The following is a 20550-nucleotide window of genomic DNA, read 5'->3' as shown; positions in this document are numbered from 1 at the left end:
TTGAAGTGTTCTCCAACTGGTTTTTGAATGTTATAATTCTTGACGTCTGATTTGTGTCCATTCATTCTTTTACGTAGAGACTGTCCACCTTCAGCCCCCAACTAAAACCTCTCCAACGCATCATCAAGGATCTACAACCAATCCTGAAGGACGAGCCATCGCTCTCTCAGATCTTGGGAGATAGACCAGTCCTTGCTTACAGACAGCCCCCCAATCTGAAGCAAATACTCACCAGCAACCACACACCACACAACAGAACCACTAACCCAGGAACCTATCCTTGCAACAAAGCCCGTTGCCAACTCTGTCCACATATCTATTCAGGGGATACCATCATAGGGCCTAATCACATCAGCCACACTATCAGAGGCTTGTTCACCTGCGCATCTACCAATGTGATATATGCCATCATGTGCCAGCAATGCCCCTCTGCCATGTACATTGGCCAAACTGGACAGTCTCTACGTAAAAGAATGAATGGACACAAATCAGACGTCAAGAATTATAACATTCAAAAACCAGTTGGAGAACACTTCAATCTCTCTGGTCACTCGATCACAGACCTAAGAGTGGCTATACTTCAACAAAAAAGCTTCAAAAACAGACTCCAACGAGAGACTGCTGAATTGGAATTAATTTGCAAACTGGATACAATTAACTTAGGCTTGAATAGAGACTGGGAATGGATGAGTCATTACACAAAGTAAAACTATTTCCCCATGGTATTTCTCCCCCCCACCCCACCCCCCACTGTTCCTCTGATATTCTTGTTAACTGCTGGAATTAGCCTACCTGCTTGTCACCATGGAAGGTTTTCCTCCTTTCCCCCCCCTGCTGTGGGTGATGGCTTATCTTAAGTGATCACTCTCCTTACAGTGTGTATGATAAACCCATTGTTTCATGTTCTCTGTGTGTGTGTATATAAATCTCTCCTCTGTTTTTTCCACCAAATGCATCCGATGAAGTGAGCTGTAGCTCACGAAAGCTTATGCTCTAATAAATTTGTTAGTCTCTAAGGTGCCACAAGTACTCCTTTTCTTTTTGTATTATGTATGTGTTAGTTCAATAAATGGCATCAGATAGTTCATGGCTTCTCAGCCTCATAGTATCCAGGCCATGCTGTAGCACATCATAGAAGTTCTTAATAGCATCCTGGCTGAGAGTTACCTCATGATTGCACTTTTGAGCAATACTGTCACCTAGAAATGCAGGAGCAACTTGGATGTTGAAATGTCCCCAAGATGCAAGCCTCTCTCTTCAGGGGTAAAAGGTGGGACTATCTATTATGTCTTCATTTGCCTTAGCAACATCACTGTCATGTGAACCGATTTTCAGCCAGTTAACTCTCCTCCATCGCTGTTGCTTGTGTACAGATCACAGTGTGTCTACTGAAAAAGTAATGCACACTTGTAATCTTCTTTGAAAGAGCAAAAAACCTCAACCTTTCAGTAAAGTCAATAAAAATTAAAAAATGCCTGCATAACCCCCCTCTCCCATCAAATTGAAACTGGGCCAAGGTTAGGGCTTTAAAAACGAATATATGATCTTCCCAGTGCTGGTGTCACAAGCCATTATTTCCATGAAAACATTTCTGTTGACTAACAGTGAGCAAGCACAGAGGTAAAGGTGGTCAGTGCTAGGTTTAATCCCTCAGTTGCTGAGTGGTAATCAGATTGTGTTCATTAGAGCAGTCAGCAACAGAAAAACAATGTTATTAAATACCAGTTTCTAGCACAGTAATGCAATAAAGACGATGTAGGAGATTGCAAAGAAAAACAAAACATGGGAAATTGCTGTGTAGCTAAAAGAAAAAGAGTACTTGTGGCAACTTAGAGACAAACAAATTTAATTGAGCATAAGCTTTCGTGAGCTACAGCTCACTTCATCGGATGCATTCAGTGGAAAATATAGTGGGGAGATTTATATACATAGAGAACATGAAACAATGGGTGTTACCATACACACTGTAACTAGAGTGATCACTTAAGGGAGCTATTACCAGAGGGGGGGAGGGGGGACCTTTTGTAGAGATAATCAAGGTGGGCCATTTCCAGCAGTAGACAAGAACGTCTGAGGAACTGTGGGAGGGGGATAAACATGGGGAAATAGTTTTACTTTGTGTAATGACCCATCCACTCCCAGTCCCTATTCAAGCCTAAGTTAATTGTATCCAGTTTGCAAATTAATTCCAATGCAGCAGTCTCTCATTGGAGTCTTTCTGAAGTTTTTTTGTTGAAGTATTGCCACTTTTAGGTCTGTAATCGAGTGACCAGAGAGATTGAAGTGTTCTCCAACTGGTTTTTGAATGTTATAATTCTTGACGTCTGATTTGTGTCCATTTATTCTTTTATGTAGAGACTGTCCAGTTTGACCAATGTACATGGCAGAGGGGCATTGCTGGCACATGATGGCATATATCACATTGGTAGATGTGCAGGTGAACGAGCCTCTGATATTGTGGCTGATGTGATTAGGCCCTATGATAGTGTCCCCTGAATAGATATGTGGACACAGTTGGCAATGGGCTTTGTTGCAAAGATAGGTTCCTGGGTTAGTGGTTCTGTTGTGTGGTGTGTGGTTACTGGTGAGTATTTGCTTTCTGTAAGCAAGGACTGTATGCTGCTTAGCTATGAATAAAAGATGTGTGTCCTCTCCACTTCTCTGCCCTAAGGTCTGTTGCTTTCAATATTGTAGTCAGCTGCACCATATATCATGCTTCTGAGATTAAACTTGGAGGGTGTTTTAAAGAAAGTGCTAAAAAGTAGGTCAGGGAGCCAAAAGTGTAACCAGACAGGCTTTGTATTTTAATTTTAGAGTAACGAGGTCTGAACAAAAGCTACCATATTGTCCATTAACAGAGCTAGTTTTTGTAGCCTGTGAAATTGGCACAGGGGGTTGGTTCCCCTGATTCATGGAGCCATGACTGTTTTTCCCACCACCCCCATTTCGCCTCTTTGGGGTATGTTCTCTTTCTTTCCCTCTGTGCTTTCCATAGAATATTGTAATTGTCTCAACTAAAAATACATCGATTCTCCTTAGAAGTTATTCTGAAGTGTTAAGATAGCTGTATTGCATTATGCTCTGTAACTTCAATTTTAATCAAATTAATGTATTCATATTGCATTTATTGACTCTGTTGTCTGCTGTTAGCTCTAGACTGAGAAGTAGAGCATCAGAGATTATAGATAGTCACTATTGTGGCGAGGAAGTGTAGTCCTCATTGCAGTTTCTTTCCCCGCTTGCCCTCCTCCCTCTCCCCAGCAATGTTGACAACTTCTAATTTTATGATAAGTCTCATATTTGGGTTTTTTTCTAAAAGCTTCAGCTCTTGAAGTCGGTTGATTTTGTGGGAATGTCAGCTTTTATTTGAAAAGAGAAAGTAAATTTCTAGCCCTCCTGACTTGTGGAAAATAACTTGAAAATGTGACTGCTACAGCTCAGAAATCACAAGGCGAACAAAAAGAGCCCCAAATGTATTATTTTAAAATCTCATGCTTTTAAGTGAGTCTTGTGGTTTAGTGGAGCTTGACTTGTGATTTTTTTAATACTTGGGGTAGGCAATGCCTCTCTACTTTCCTTAGCCATCTCAGTTAATCTCCCTGGATTTAACCAGTAATTGTATGAAGGAGATGCATTCATTATGCCATTTCTCCACTCTCCCTCCCCCCAGTTTTGTGAAGTTTTCAGTTACATTACTCAAATTCTCTCCTACTCTTGAAAGGATGTACAGGTCCAGTAGACTGAGTTTGTCATGCCACTTTCTAAGTGTGTTTTTTGGTAAAGGCTCATACTGAGTTTGTTTACTGGCATGGAGCGCACTTGAAATTCTGAGCCTCAAAGTATTTGTTTTTTTCAGTACTGATTTAATTCTGGCTATTCTGTCAGCAGCCTCCAGTGTAAATCAGAATCTGTTATCTCACATCCTAGCACATAGTAGATTAGAAATAGTTTGAGAATGAAGGAAGAATCCACAGGTAACGTGGCAGATGTTTCTTAGTTTCAAGTAGACTGATTTTATTCCTCGTTCCTTCTCCAACAAGTGGTAACGGTTCTAACATAATCAAACTTGTTTTTCCTTGTGTAGTTGCCTGGCAAATGCATTGCATAACAAAATAAAGAGAAGTGAAATGATGTGGGTAAAGTTGAACATAATAAAGGAGGCATTACCTGTAGTTTTCCATTTTAAAGTTTAAGAGAATTATGAAATAGAATTCTCACAGGTGTGTTGCCTGAGATTGTAGCGATAATCCTCTAATTATTGTAGTTCTTTATCATGACTGGATTAAGCAGCAGATATTCAATTCTTGTAATTATATTTGTTTTACTTGAAAGTATTTCAGTGAGAGGCTTCTCTAGTCTTGGACCCTAAGATATGTCCAGATCAACTATTTTCCTCTCACAACAGAGAGAGGGGAGAGGAAGAGAAAGCCAGACCTCCTCACTTTTTGTTGTACGATACGTTGAACTGTTTTTTATTTGTTTTAAGCTATACTGAGGTAGATCATGGAGATTAGGTATAGGCTCCGTGGGGTAGCTCAGGGAAGACGTGTCATGTGGGGAGCTGTAATTTTCTTCAGCCAGCTTTGTTGTTTTCTTGGGGGCAGCAGTTTTAGGAAGAAATCACTTGAGACACAGAGAGCTGTGAGCCATGAAAGCATCCATTTATTTTCCACACTGAACTAACCAAACCAGCCAAAACTGGCTGGGCTATCCCCTAATAATCAGAGTCAGTTGCCATAGCAACAACAAGGTGCTATTACCATGACAACCAAATACACAACATATTCCTCCCCCCTTAATCAGAACATCCCCTAAATAAAACAAACACTAAACTAGAGAAGGAGGGTACACTGCCTCCATTCCTGGCTAACCTCTGCGGATTATTTTTCCCCATAACCGTGGATTTGTCTTAGATAAAGATCCAGCCATTGAGGAGGTCTTCTGTCTCTAGGTGGATTATGGCAAACTTCTGGTGTTGTTGCACCCGAAAGTACCGTGGGGCGCAGGCCTGACAACAGGCTCAGGGTTTGTAGTGCGAACGGGTGAGGAGGTGGTATCAGCTTGTTCCAGGCAAAGGCATATCTCAGCCGCTGGCAGTAATGGAGGAGAACATTCTGGAACAGGTGATTCTTGATTCGGTGTCACACCAGAAGAGGTGAAGTCAGACAACTCAACTGAAGACGTGTCCTGAGGACTGGCATGATCTGGCAACACCTGATCTACATGTCGCTGCCAGGTGAAAATCTCTGCAGTCCGGACTGTGTAGGAAACGGGTCCTGTTTGAGCGATGATCGTGGGTTCAGAAGATCAAAGCAAGTGCGCAGCTGTCATCCCATCATTAGAAAGGCCTTAGGGATGCCTTGGTTGTTGCATGAGGTGTGTTTCTTTAGGAAAGTAAGAAGGTATCCAGATGCTTTTGAATGGAGTGTTGTCCCCTTGCTGATGTCAAAGCTTGTTTCATTGTCTGCACAAATCTTTCAGCTAATCCATTGGTGGATGGATGATATGGTGCCAAAGTGATGTGGTGTATCCCATTTGCCTTCATAAAATTTTGAAACTCCTGAGAGATAAACTGCGGTCCGTTGTCGCTCACAAGTTGTTCTGGCAGACTGAAATGATTAAAGAGTCCCTGTAGTTTTTGGATAGTAGTCTCTGCAGTAGTGGACTGCATTATAGAGACTTCTGGCCATTTAGAATGGGCATCTACCACCACCAAGAACATGCTTCCTTCAAGGGGGCCAGCGAGGTCAACATGAATATGTTGCCATGGGTTTTCAGGCCAGTCCCATGGGTGTAGGGGCGCCACTGGGGTGCATTCCTGACACCCTGGCATGACATACAGGCTCTTGCTTTCTCTTCAATAGCACTGTCCAATCCAGGCCACCAAAAATAGCTTCATGCAATTTCCTTCATGCGCAGTATTCCACAGTGACCAGAATGTAGCTGTTCTAACATCTGTGATCTCAGTGGTGGTGGGATAATGACACGTCTCCCCCCACAACAAACAACCAGATTGGATCAATAACTCCGTCCTCCTGGACTTGTAGGTAACAAGGTCAGGTGAGACCGGAGAGGTTCGTCGAGATTTTCCATGTATCACCAGGTCCATAACTTGGGACAATACTGGGTCAATGCGAGTTGCCTTCATCTGAGTAGCAGTGATGGGTGAATTCTCTACGTGTTCAAAGGAGAAGATTTCCTTTTGGGCAGTATCTTGATATTTGACTGGCAAAGGCAACCTTGAGAGACCATCTGCATTGCCGTGCAGAGTGGATTTCCGATATTTGATTTCATATGTGTGCGCAGAAAGTAACAATGCCCAACGTTGCATACAACTAGCAGCTAATGGGGGAATGCCTGTGTAGGGTCCAAAAATTGATGTCAGAGGTCGATGGTCTGTAAGAAGAGTAAACTTCCACCCAAACAGGTACTGATGAAACTTCGGAATTCCAAAAATGATTCCCAATGCCTCACATTCGTTTTGGGCATAGTTAGTTTCTGCTTTGCTTAGAGTGCGTGAAGCAAAAGCAATAGGTCTCTCTTCTCCCGAAGGCATAATATGTGATACGACTGCAGCCACTCCATAAGGGGAGGCATCACAGGCCAATTGTAGGGGTAAGGATGGATCAAAGTGTGTTAGAATTTCAGAATTTAGCAGTGCATATTTAGCTTTGTTAAATGCAACATTACAGGCTTCAGTCCACTTCCAGGTCTTGTTGTACCCAAGGAGTTTGTGAAGTGGTTTTAGCAGTGCGGCTAACTGTGACATGAACTTTCCATGGAGACTGCAATATCAACAGCCTTCTGTAAGGTAAGCTGAGCCTCTGTCAATAGGTGCTTCCGTATAGCTTCACTGTACAGGCCACACACTAACCTGTCACGCAGGGCATCATTTAACATCTCCTTAAATTCACAGTGTTCTGCTAGCCTTTTTAAAGTTGCTACAAATTGTACAACTGTTTCATCTTCTTTTTGGTCTCTTTTGTGGAACCTATATCTTTCAGCAATTACCAGTGGTCTTGGGGAAAAATGGGACCCCAGGATTTCCACAATGTCACTGTAAGATTTGGTCTCAGGCTTAACAGGTGTAGTAAGCTGCGTAGCAGGGAGTAGGTTTTAGCCCCCACAACAGTTAAGAATATTCGCACCTTCTTCTCTGCTGTAATGTCATTTGCAATAACAAAAAGCTCAAAATGCTCAGTATACACATGCCACTGCACTATTTTCTCTTCAAAAGGTTCCAGTGGCCCTGTAAGTGTAGCCATGTTTTTAGTTTCAGGTTTCACAGTCAGTGCCAACAAGCCCGTTCTCACCCCCTTCCAATAGCTAAAAGATTTTGGTGGGGTTTTTTTCTACCTTGACTTCTACTTCCTTCTGTTGCTGGGGCAGCACAGGGATCCCACCCTCGTTGCTACTTTGTTGTATCCTTAGGGGCAGCAGTTTTAGGAAGAAATCACTTGAGACACAGAGAGCTGTGAGCCATGAAAGCAGTCATTTATTTTCCAGGCACTGAACTAACCAAACCAGCCAAAACTGGCTGGGCTATCCCCTAATAATCTAACTCAGTTGCCATAGCAACAACAAGGTGCTATTACCACGACAACCAAATACACAACAAGCTTGTTCCCCTGCCCAGAGATCAGCGGTAAATAGAGTAGCTCTGCTGCACTGATGTTACCATCTTCACCATTAGAACCCTAGCCTGTGCATCAGTGGGAGTGGTATCTGGGGTGAGCTATTTGAAAGCACTAGCTCCTTTGAGGGGATTTCCTCAATTTACCTTTACAAACATTATGATGGGTTTTTGGTTTTACTGTTATCAATACATGTTTGTGTGTACAGTACCGGGGCTAGCCCTTGGATGCAGTGTGAAAACTGTCAGGGTTTTCTTTGCTGGATTCCTAGATTTTTTTCCCCCCCAATTGTAATCTTTGCTGTTTATTCATTAAAATCCATACTTCTTCTTTTTTTATTTAAGGGAGGAAAAGATCTAGGGAGATCCAACTGCAGAGATTTATGCATCTATGTATGATGAGCTCCCAGTGATTTCAGGGAATAGTACATGACTAGCGCAGTTTCCTCACCCTCAACATGCCATTTTAGATTGGCCTGGGAAGTTGTTAAAGATGCATTTGATGTTTATTACCTTTGGCTGCTATTTATGAGGCAGTTAGAACATCTGATTGACTGGCATTCATTCTTTCTCCAGTTATTATGGTTATTATTTATTAATCATGTTTATTGCAGTTGTGCTTGAGGGTCAACCAAGAACAGGATCTCATTGTGCGAGGCACTGTACAAACTCAGAGTAGCAGACAGTTCCTGCCCCAAAGAGCTTCAAATCTAAATAGACAAGACAGAACACAAGGTGGGGGAAGGGGTAGAACATACAAGCAGAGTAAACTCTGTGGTGGCAGCAAATGACATGCTAGTTCCTCTTTTAGGGGTGGGGGTTACTTAGGACTGGGTCAGCTAAAGGGAAAGAAGAGGGGACATTAAATGGAAAGGAGTGAGGGGACAAGAAGGAAAGAGGGGCATGTGTGGAGTGAAGCTGAACTGAAGAGACTTTGGGCGAGGGTTGGAGTAAGGACAGAGAAAGTCCAGTCATAACTGTAGAAAGTTCTCCAAATGTCCAGAGTTCCAGAGAGTCCTGCTTTGGCTGTTTCTGCTCCTACTGGCTGGAATCTCTGGCTGGCTTCTTGCTGCAGATTTCCCCCCAGCCCCCATGTCAGGAGGCAGGGGCGGCAATACTTAGGTCCTAGAAGAATTAAAACTGAGGAATTTGTGGATAATTTTCAAGTTACAGACATTAGAGATTGTTTACCTTAGAAAGGAGACTGATGAGAGGACATGATAATATAAAGAAACATATAAAGAAGATAGATCAGGAATGCTAAATATTAGAAACCAGGGTGAGACCTAATGTGGGAGCCAGATTATCCTACATCTGTCTGTTTGCAAGGTTCTTCTCTGAAGCATCTTGTACTGGCCACGGTCAGAGACAGAACAGTGGATTAGATGGACCACTGGTATGATCCAGTCTTGCAGTTCCTGTGTTCCTATTAATTAGTGACCATAAAAATGCTAAATCTTTAGAAGACAGTGTGAGAGACAGAAGGGAAAGATGATCTTGTGGCTAAGGTATTGGACTGGAATTTGAGAAATGTGGCTTCTGTTGCCACCTCTAATAGGCACACTTTGCATGGTGAAGGGCAAATCACTTAATCTTTTTTTGCCTTACTTCCCCATCTATGACATGGGGATAATAATCCTTCATCTTTTTGTCTGTTTAGATTGTAAAATCTTCAGGGGAGGGCTTGTCTGTGTGTAGTGCCTAGCAAAACAGGGCCCTGATCTTGGGTGTGGCCTCTAGGTTCTACTGTTTTGTGTGTGTGTGTATGTGTATATATATATATATATATATATATATATATATATATATATATATGTGTGTGTGTGTGTGTGTGTGTGTGTGTGTGTATATAAGCCTTCACGCCATAAAAAGATTACTGATTCCAGAAAACACACTTACCTGGAAGAATTGATTGTTGAAAAAAACAACTCTCACATTAAAAACTTGTGGTATGGATATTACTAGAAGGAATGGAAGGAGATTATCATATTCCTGAAATTCTTGTGCTGTTGGAAGAAGAGGAGAGCCAAGGGAAGGACTGAGGGGTCCTCAAAGGTCTGTCCAGTATCAGAGAAGAAGGATGGGCAAGTGGTTAAGGCAGTAGTCTGGGACTCTGGAGACAGGGGTTCAAGTTTCTGCTCTGTGACTATGGGCTAGGCACTTAGGCTCTGTGAGCTTCAGTTCCCCGTCTTACCGATGGAGATACTAACACTTCCTTACCTCACAAGGGATTTGTGAGGATAAATACATTACAGCTTGTGCCATGCTCAGATAATATGACAATGGGGGCCATCAACAAGCTTAAAATAGAATCCATGCTCCTCCTCCATGTTTCAGAACACCCCCATCTTGTGGGCTGCTATGGCAAATGAAATCTTGGTAGCCGAAGAGCTGATGATGATGGACACAAGGGCTCCATGCAGGTAGCCTTGTTTTCCTGTGGATTTCCTGATAATCCTCAGGATCTGAAGAGATAATCCACTGTTTGGTCTGTGGGGGAAGAATGTATGCATGTTGACCCCTCTTCAAATTATTTGTCAGTGTCCCTGTAGGAAGATTTTTTTTTTTGCTTCCCCCAGGAACCCATTTCCATGGGATTTTCTGCAGAAAGAGGTAAATGAACCTGAAGAGAGATTCTTAAAAATGCTCCATTTACTCCTTCATAGACAATGGTAGTATTGGAGACTTAGGTATGCTGCAGAGTTGTTGAGCTTAGTTTGAGGGAGAAGGAAAGTCATGACTGACCTGTTGTATGCAGCTTTAACAATCCAAGGAACAACAACAGGCTTTCCTCAATACACAGAAACTATATGGAAATGCCGTAAATATATTTAGAAAGTACTGGAGGTTCAACTTATCCTGTGTTTTGCAATACAATTCTCATAGGAATACTAAGGTTTAAAATTGAAAGAGTTTTACAATCCTAATGAAATGTATACTGGCTCTGGATAAAGTTGGGTCTGAGCTCTAAAATTTGGATTCACTTTAGAACACCCCAAATTTCAGGTGTGCTTGGCTCTGGGGCTTCTTTTTATCTCAGAATACAGAGTGGGGGGCAGTGGAAAAATTTGAATCAGATCTGAGTTTGGATTCTGCATTGGACAAAGTCTGAGCCTATCTCTGTTTTGAACAACTGACAAAAGATCACAGCTTTTGTTGTCTCACTTGTCAGTCTTATTTGTCTTATTTTAAGGTAGCTGGGAGGAGGATGTTGGCGGGAAAGTTCTATTATTTAAAGCTCTGTTCCAGAATGTTCAGCAGGTACACAAACAACAACAAAAAGGAATGAAATAAGCTTGGATTTTATATGAAATAATTGTTATGATTGAAGAGAAACAGTAAAACAGTCACTTGAATGCAAATTACTGTCTGATGGAGAAACAATTTCTATAGCTTGAACTCACAGTATAAAAGCCCTTAGAAGACAATCTCATCCCAAAAAGAAAAGGAGTACTTGTGGCACCTTAGAGACTAACAAATTTATTAGAGCATAAGCTTTCGTGAGCGACAGCTCACTTCATCGGATGCATTTGCATCCGATGAAGTGAGCTGTCGCTCACGAAAGCTTATGCTCTAATAAATTTGTTAGTCTCTAAGGTGCCACAAGTACTCCTTTTCTTTTTGCGAATACAGACTAACATGGCTGCTACTCTGAAATCTCATCCCAGTATCTTCAAGTGGATGCATTTTGGTATCAGGTTGCCATAGTAACTTCTGAAGGCTTGCTGCTTTTGCCTTGTTAAACCTGTTCTGAGCATAACTGTATCCTCAGTCTGAGGCTTCAGATAAGACCTGTCCTCTTTGCTTCTTTATTGTCTGTATTAATTTTCTAGGTATTGATCCTCATGGAGGAATCAGAGTTAAGGCTACTGCATTGCCATGGCAGCACTCAGTATGTCTTTTTCATTATGTGAATTGGATGTAGAAAAACTCTCTTTTCTTTTGAAGTAAGCAAGTCTGTAATGGAAGCTGCACTAAATTATTGTTCTCTGAACTGGTGACAAAAGATAGCTGGTGCTTTTTTTTCTTAGGTGAAATCTGCACTGTTCCTTACATAACAATGAGTGTGTAGAAATATCTCTGGAAAAAATACCATTTTGATACAAAATATCCTGCAGAAGAAATCTGAACAATAAGGGCATTAGTCATATTTTTAGACACATTCCTTTATGTTGATCTGTTTGTCTAAACTCTAAAATCTTAGGCAAAGTTAAAGGGATTGCGTTTTGTTTGCAATCCAAGAAAAAATGACAGGTAAACCAGCAACTGTGCTGAAATGTGTACAGTTCTGAACAGCTAACAAGATTTCATACCACATAAGAGCTTTTTTCCTGGACTTTGCTTTATGGAGTCAATACTTGCTTACTCTGTTCATAGTAGTTTAAAAAATAACCTCTGAGTCCACACAAAAGGTATAATTCTGAATTTGGTCCAGAAACATGGTTACCATTTGTATGTTTTCCCTATTGCAACTCTTTTTTAAAATAGCTTTCTCCCATCCCTCCAAAATGTAGCTAACAAAATGATGCAGGTCATCACTATGTTAATTTATTTCGAAGCTATATCATTGTCCCCAACCCTTTGGCTGTATGTGTATCATTTAGGTTCTAAGTTCTCTGGGCAAAGGATTGTCTCTTTATTCAGCATTATCATTATTAATAAAATCTGGGTAATTATATTTACCTTCATTTGTAAAGTGCTTTGAAATCTATTAATGTAAAGTGATATATAAGAGCTAGGTATAATTATTATTTATTACAGTGTCATCTAGCAGCTCCCATCATGGATTTGGGCCGTGTTGTGCTAGGTGCTGTACAGACACATGACAAAAAGATGATTCCTGCCCCAAAGAGCTTAGAATCTATGTATGAGATGAGAGACAACAGGGTGGATGCAACAAGTAGCTGGGGAGAGAGCAGAAGACAACAACAGACAATACTGACAGTACATCAGCATGATAAGCAGATTAAGCCCCATTCCTAATTGGAGCCTTTGGGTGCTATTGTAATATAAATGATTAATAATATCATTGATTCTTGCTTTGGCAGATTTAATAATGGTCCGTTATGATGGACACTGCATTTTTCAGAGCGCCAATCTGTTTGTTTCCAGAAGGATCTTTAGACAGTAAAAACAACAAGGTGTCTGGCACCAGACACCTAGTTGTTTTTGTGGATACAGACTAACACGTCTGCCCCTCTGATACTAGGCCTGTATAAACTTGACTCCATCTATTTTACCTGGCGGGTTTAAAAAAAAAAAGACACTTTCAGAAATTAAAGAACAGAATTAGAGAATAAAATGCTTCCCCTCCCTGCAAAGAACTGCACATGTATGTGTGTTCCGTGTACAACAAAATGACTGCCTCTCTCATTTTCACCCAGCTAGGGCTGCCTTTCAGAAGGGCTAAGCTCACTCTGCCCCAGTTGAAGCCACTGGGAGCTGAAGGTGTTTGGAACATGTGAAAATGTGACCACTGTCTTGTTTTATATTCACCTTTAGTTGCCTTTTGGGATTCTCCCCCCCCCCAAGCTCTTTATAGTCAAAATTCATGATACCTCTTACTAAATGTCTGGGGGTGCTGACTACTGACTGTCTAGAAGCCACGCAGGATACAGAATCCACAGTGTGGAGTTGTTCAGTGTTGTTTCTCATTTTTCCTTTAGGTCTGTCAGCAGCCAAATTGCTGACTGAGTCAGGTCTGAGTGTTGTGGTGTTGGAAGCCCGTGACAGAGTTGGAGGAAGAACTTTCACTGCAAGGGTAATTATCCCCACACGTAGTTTCTAAATTATTGCACTGATTATTTGAGCAAGGCTTCCTGCATACTGAAGAACCCCTCATGAGGGTAGAATTCCAGGGCAGTAGCATGTAGGGAAGTCCTTGACAGTGCAGAACCAGGGGTGAGAAAAAGTATAGGGTGTCTGTGGCGACACAGAATTTTCCAGAATATTTGCAGGTTCTGGGGTTATCACACCTCCCCTCCCACCTGTTCCGCATGGAAGGAAAAGATGATTATGTATATAGCAAAATCTCCCCTTGGAGAGATGCTCTGGAGATATGTCTCTAAAGAGAACCAATGTAGAGTTTTCACCTCTGTGGCTTCCTCTTGCAGGTTTTTTCCTGGGCAGGGGTGGAGGGTGGTGAATCTGGCCTCAAATACTCAATTAACATAAATAGTTCCTCTGGATTACATTGTTTATCTCATGATTGATTGCAAAGGGCTTATCTTTCTTCTTTTTTTTTCTTTGGGAAACCAGAATAAGCAAGTCCAGTATGTGGACCTTGGAGGAGCATACGTGGGGCCAACACAAAATCGCATCCTGCGGTTGTCTAAGGAGCTAGGAATAGAGACGTATAAAGTGAATGAAGTAGAACATCTTATTCACCATGTCAAGGTAAGGTAGAATGCATCTCTAAACCGCACCAACGTTGATCGGTGTAGATTGTTATTAGTTGCTTTTTTTTATTTCTGTGGGGATGTCACCAGTTTAGAAGTATTATGTCCTGTATTGCCTCTTAAAAAAAAATTGGTAGCAAAGTACTATAAACATGTCTGGCTAATTAACCCACTTTTGAAGTTTTAATGTAACGATTTGTGCTTACATATTGTGCCTTCAATTAAAAAATCTCTAAATGCGTCAAACTCTAAAGTCAACTTTTTTGACAGTGATCACTGACTCCAGGTGACTCTTTTTTTTTTTTTTTTTTTTTTTTTTTTTTTTTTTTGTGCACTGCTTGGGCTCCCTGGGGCCTGACTTTCAGAAGTGCTGAACGCTCACAACTGCAGCTGAAGTTAGTAGAAGCTGTGGATGCTCAGCACTCATGAAAATCAGGCCCAAGATGTCACAACTAAGACAGTGGCCACTTCAGAAAATTTTGGACTAAGAATTAACTTTACAAGTCAAATATTAGGCCAATTTTACCAATGGGGGAACTATAATACAGAGTAGGTAATGCTTTGATCTCATGAGGTGCTGAGTGCCCTGGGACTTGAGGGTGCTCAAAAGCTTGTGCAACCAGGTCCCAAATGACTTGTCCAAGATCTGAAACAAGATATCTGTGTGGCAGATCTGGTAAAAGCACAGATTTTCTGAGTCCTTGTTTATGCTCTGACCCAAAAGATTTCTGATGCTTAATCTAAGTGTAAACAAAAATTCAAGGGACTTAAGCAGTAACTGCAACAAAAGATCTGCACTCTCACAGATTTTTCTCAACTGTTTTTCCTGCTTGATTCTTATGAAAAATAAGCCTCTTCTCAAAGCCAGTGATGCAGCTTCTTATGCTGACACTGAACAGTTGTTACTGCTGAACTAGCATCTATGAGACCATAGGACAGAATGTACTATAATGAATCTTTTATATTATAAGAAGAATAAAATTGATGAGATATCAAATGCTGTATTGGGTTAAATATTTTTTTCTTTAAAAGTAAATGTTTTGATTTCACCATGATTATTTTTTCCATTCACCTCTATATTTATCCAGCAATGGGAGAATATTGTTATAATATTATTGTCACAGATCCACAGGGCAGCACCTGCCTCTGGTCTTTAAAGAGTTTTTCTGGAAGTGTCTCTCTCTTGGTGATAGGCCCTGGGCTTCCACTTTTCTCAAGGAAGGGCCCTGTGATTCTGCTACTTTGAGATTGGGTCTGTGGCTTCAGCACCTCTGTGTTTCACTGTGGCTTTTTCAGCAGATCCAAAGTAGCTTGGAACCCTGTGGGAGACTTTCCCTCCTTTGGAGGTATGCAACCAGCAGATATTTTCGGTGACACAGGATGACCTTTTCAAAACAAGCCATTATTAATTAGAAAACAGGAGTATGGTATTTAGGCACGTTGGATCAAGAAAATGAATCAAAGTCAAAATGTGTAACTCTTGCCTGACTTGATCGTTGGTCGTTGTTTAGTTTGGAGGGTCCCCCTTTGCCCTTGCAGCTCACCTCCCTCTGTCTCTGTGATTACCAGCCTGTCATCTTTTCACTAACACTCTGGGAAGTCCCTTGGAGCTCACCCAGACCCCCTCTTTTTTCTAAGGTCTTTGAGGTTTTCTAATGTGGTAGTGTTCCTTTTGATTTCTCTGTTCTCAGCCATGGCGTAACAGCTGTGTTTCCAGGGTTCGGCAGAGAAGTTGCCTCTTCAAAGCTTTGAACCTGGCTGTTGTGTTTGACTTTTTGCTGGGATGTTACTTATTTAGACCATTGTTGTACATCTTCTGCTCAGTTTCTGTAACAACTCCTCTTGATCTAACTCCATAGCAAGTAACCCATCATAAACACACACAGAGACATGCATCATACTCATAAAAATAATACCATTTGTCACAGTGTATCATAAATAGAAACCTTATAACAATTAAATAGGTTGGATCCTGTACGTGAGACAGAAAGCACATGCACTGGCTAGTAGCTTCTCTGGTGCAGCTAAATCTTTTTCATAATCTTGGCTTCCTGCAATTGGATTTCTTGGTTCTTATTTATACAGTGCCTAAGACACTCTTGTCTTTTACCATACAACCTCCCAAAGCTTTTCCCTGCATTATTCCAGAAGCAATGAAAGCATTGGAGGCCAGTCTAGATGATGACAAATGGAAAATATACTTTTCTGCACGCTGGAATCTAGGTGATATTAAAACTTTTGATTGAAGTTCTATCCTGTAAGCTGAACTCCAAAAATTCAAAGTGTCCAAAAGTCTGTCAGCTCTAAGTGGGTTCAGATCCAAATACTAACCCAAACTTTGTAGTGCAGGCAAAATCTACTCAAATTCTGGAAGATGTGTTCCTTGAGAAATGGAAGAAATCTAACTTTTTCGATTCCCTTTCCAGTATTGTAGCAAGGATCCCTGTGCATGTTTTAAAATTAGCTACTGCCTTTACATGTACCCAAGAGCAAAATCAAGCCTTTTAAAGTCAATTTAATTCATTTCAGAGGCTTTTTGTAAATTTGAATAATGTATGGGTCTTCCTTTGTACTACAAAACTAAAAGACTGGGTCTTGTTTATCTCTGAGCGAGTCCCTCCTCATTAGGCTTTGCCATCTAGTTTGGGCTCTGTGTTTATTTCTCTTTAATCTTTTTTTAAGTGCCCAGTTCTACCGCAGGATTTTTTTTTCCACTTTGCTTTTGCATTGCTTATGATACTATAGAAGTTTGAAAATAATAATTCTTGCCCTGCATATTTTGTTTTGGTGAAAAGTGACCTCTCTCTTCACTAGTCTTCTAAAGGACATTATATTGACATACTGAGAAAAATAATTACACCTCTGGGACTAGTGTTTGTTAGTTTAACTGCTGCAAAAAGCCAGCAAAAGCAGTGTAGGCCAAAATTTTCAAACATGCATGCCTAATGTTAGGCTCCTAAATACATGATTTTTATTTAGCTGTTTAAATAACTGGATTTTCAAAGGTTCTAAGTGCATGCAGATCCCATTAACCTGAGTTGTGGGTGTTAAGCACTTCTTAAAATCAAACCATTTTTATTTAGGAGCCTAAATATAAATTCAAGAAAATTTTGTCCAAAGGTTTTATTTGCCTTACCAAAATATTGGCTGTTGTGTCCTACTGGTGGTCAGTTGTTGGATTTTTTTAAACAAACAGAAAAGATATTTTTAATCCAGATAATATTTGCCACCTGATTACATCACTGTTAATTTATATCAAATATGGGACCTAAACCATTTAAGTGTCCCTTTAAACAAATGTATTGAAATATGGGTGTGGGTTTACCATTTGTCAGGATCAAATTATCAACAGATCTGCCTATTTATTTAACTAATATTGTATCTCAAACTTGGTCTAATCCCATTATCGATGCCCATATGATCAGGAAGATTTGATGTTTAAAACCCAGATCTGCAATTTTTTTATCATGTACAAAATAAAAATTGTTTTGCTAAGTGTAATGACTGGAATTAGGAGGCTGTGCTACATAAAATCTGTGTATAGAAATGTTTTATGTGTTTGAAAGTAATGATCCTCCAACTTTGAATTTAAAAATGTGCTTCTTTCATGTAGAAAGAACAGTCTACCCTTGCACCAATGCATCTCACACCAGCTGCACTTGGTCATGTCTGTGTCCTTATCTTTCCCATTCTCACCTGAAATGAATTTCCAGATGTACTCACCAACATCACAATATTCTATTTACACCCGTGTTTCAGCAGCCTGACAGACCTCACTTCTCTAAGTCCATCCATGAGACTGGAGTGGACTCACTAGTGCTATTTTTATGTACATTTCTTCATTATATTTCAAACTCCTACTCCTTGCCACCGTCAGAACTTTTCATAATATCGTATTTCTCATGTTGCCCCAGACCAGGACATCATCAATATAAGTGGAACAACACGTGTATTCCTTTTAAACTCCCTACTGTCTTATTTTGGTGCACTGAAAATACCAAGCAGTAACCACTGAAAATGATATCTGGCTATCTGTTCTGAAATATACTGTACCTGGAACTTTCCTCATGCAGTGACAATTGCCAAAATCCCACTAGATGTTTCCAAAACACTAAAGGCCAGACTGGCCAGGTCCTACACAGGTTCATGGAAGGACATCAATGGAACAAGGAGCATCCCCATCACAGGGTTGGGACAGATTCTTGACAGCAAGTACAGTTCCTGTTCCCCCCAGCACCCTCACAGGAGCTATATGCCTGACAAAGAGGAAGGTGGAGCTCTATCCCCTCCTATGTATTAGCCAACAGTGCTGTCCGGTTGTGGGTGAGGTAGTGTGTTGCACCCTATTCAAGACTGAGCCAGCAGTAACATTGGTGTGCACAGCCTGAGAACTCCTAGGAGGAATTCCAGGTGAGCCAAATTATCTGGCATGTCACTGAAATCACTTTCTGTTGACAGATGGTGAATCTTTGCTCTTGTCTACATAAAACCTTTCACTGAAACCACCAATCTGTATTAATGAGAATGTTCTCTGTATCTGTTTAGAAAATCTTTGCAGTCCTCCTGGGTGTCATTCATTTTTGATATTACCATGGAACTGACAGTGTTATTAAAATGCAGTTTGCTATGGTCTTGTTTATGAATTATAGATATGATACCACTGTTGTATTGGGATTTAATTGGCAATGGGATAAGTGATTACTGTATCTCTGGGTACATAGTTCAGTGATGTTTGTGTATTTCTGTGGTATCAGTGAAATGTACATACATTAGAGTTAAGCAATATGATTTATTTAAGTCTGTGACCTGCTTTACAAAAATTAATGGCAGTTTCTGTTAGCATAGCTTAGAGTATAATGGCTTAAATGGATTTTAAATGACTAGATGAAATTGAAGCAATTTTTCTCAGTGCATATCTTCTTTCTCTGAATGCATTGTAATTAAAGTATGTGAGAATCTTAGTTGCCATCAGTGATAGGTGACTCAATGTCATCATCCCTCCTTTCCCCTTGCCTTATTTATTGGGGATTATTTAATTGAAAAACTGATAGCTGTGTGCAAGTAGGAATTAGGCCACTGTGTAGAATCAATTTGCATCTTTTCAGAAGTTGAGCCTCTCGTGATTTGAAAATGAAACCAAATAAATTTAAAGTCACTTTTCTAATTACATGATCACAGAGGGACTTGGTGGTCGAATGTGTTGGTAATGGGGTATGGAACTTTTTGACTTCTAGGTCATCAGCTCACATTTTCCCCAGCTATAAAATAATCTCAGGAGTGGGGAGAGGTAGCAGTCCACATCACAAAAAACATCGTTGTACAGTCAGCCTCACTGACATTCTCAAAAGAGAGGCCAAAGACTGCATGGGGAGAGAGACGAAAATATGGTCTGACCCCTAAGCTTGATTCTCTCCGTGTTGTAGTTGAGGTAGCAATCATTGATGGGAGTCAGAGTAGCAGCCATGTTAGTCTGTATCCGTAGCTCACGAAAGCTTATGCTCAAATAAATTTGTTAGTCTCTAAGGTGCCACAAGTACTCCTTTTCTTATTGATGGAAATGTGTAGGAAGCTTGCTCTTGTGCTGTCTGCTTTGGCCCTGCCCTATGGATAAATGGACATCTTCACTTTCGAGTGCCGGCCATCTGGCAACGATTGCAAAGAGTGAATTTACAGTTAGATTTTTTTTTTAATAAATGAAAGTATTATAGCAGGGGTAGAAGATGCTACGTGATGTATAGACAAAATTGCAAAAGCAAAGTTGTAGCGTACTTGGTCACTTCCCTCAGCGTTGTCTGTAGAGCAGGTCTGGTCAGAGATGCTAAATATCAGTGAAGTTCACTTGAACTCTGGCAACTGTGCCCTTATGGTTTGTGTGTGGATGGAAGAAATAAGAAAAAATTACATGATCAAACAAGGCTTTTTGATTAATTAGAATTGGCAGATGAATGGAAGGAACCTTTCTGAATCCTTTCCTTCTGTTTGCTAGGAGATAAGGATAAGCAGCCATAGTACCCACTCAGCTTGGTTAATCTAGGCTGCTTGGAGCAAAGCCTAAATTGCATTTGATTGTAATAACTGTTTTTTTCCTTATATTTCTGATTGAGCATCATCATAAAAACGGAGACTAGACAAATGCTTATTTCATACAGGAGCAGCTGCTTGATTCCCGGGGGTTTCACACATGCCTGTTGGAGCCGATCTGGTGTCATGCTTCGCTTTTAACCAACAAATTTCAGAGCATCATAAAAATTTGAGTGATCCCAACATTCTCTTCTGTTTTTAATAAAATATATTTTCAGGTTTTGCACAGGGGCCCTGTCTCTTTACCAGCAAGTCAACCCAGGGTGATATTTTTCCCAAACTGAAACTCCTCTCCCCCACATTTTTTTTCTTTAAAAGAAAAGAGAAAAAAATAATCCAGAAACGCCCACAAAGGTTTTTATTGAATGAAATAGGAAAAATTTTCAATGGGTTTAATTTTGTAAGCATTTTTATTCAAGCATAGAAAGGCTTGCAATT

The 20550-nt window shown here is 40.5% G+C and overlaps 1 protein-coding gene across 2 annotated transcripts in view; it reads left to right on the top strand.

The window, feature by feature from the left end:
• The window catches only part of LOC119843511 (amine oxidase [flavin-containing] B-like), an 82286-nt gene that overhangs the window by 21093 nt on the left and 40643 nt on the right, over positions 1-20550 (top strand). For both annotated transcript variants that reach the window (XM_038372879.2, XM_038372873.2), the window contains exons 2-3: positions 13300-13394; positions 13892-14029. In XM_038372879.2, coding sequence (XP_038228807.1) covers positions 13300-13394; positions 13892-14029 — 233 coding nt within the window. The remainder of the gene's footprint in view (positions 1-13299; positions 13395-13891; positions 14030-20550) is intronic.

The sequence above is a fragment of the Dermochelys coriacea genome, chromosome 1 (genome assembly GCF_009764565.3).
Source record: "Dermochelys coriacea isolate rDerCor1 chromosome 1, rDerCor1.pri.v4, whole genome shotgun sequence".
NCBI classification, from domain to species: domain Eukaryota; kingdom Metazoa; phylum Chordata; order Testudines; family Dermochelyidae; genus Dermochelys; species Dermochelys coriacea.
Note: the sequence above shows the minus strand (reverse complement) of the source record. Positions and strands in the feature narration are given on the sequence as shown.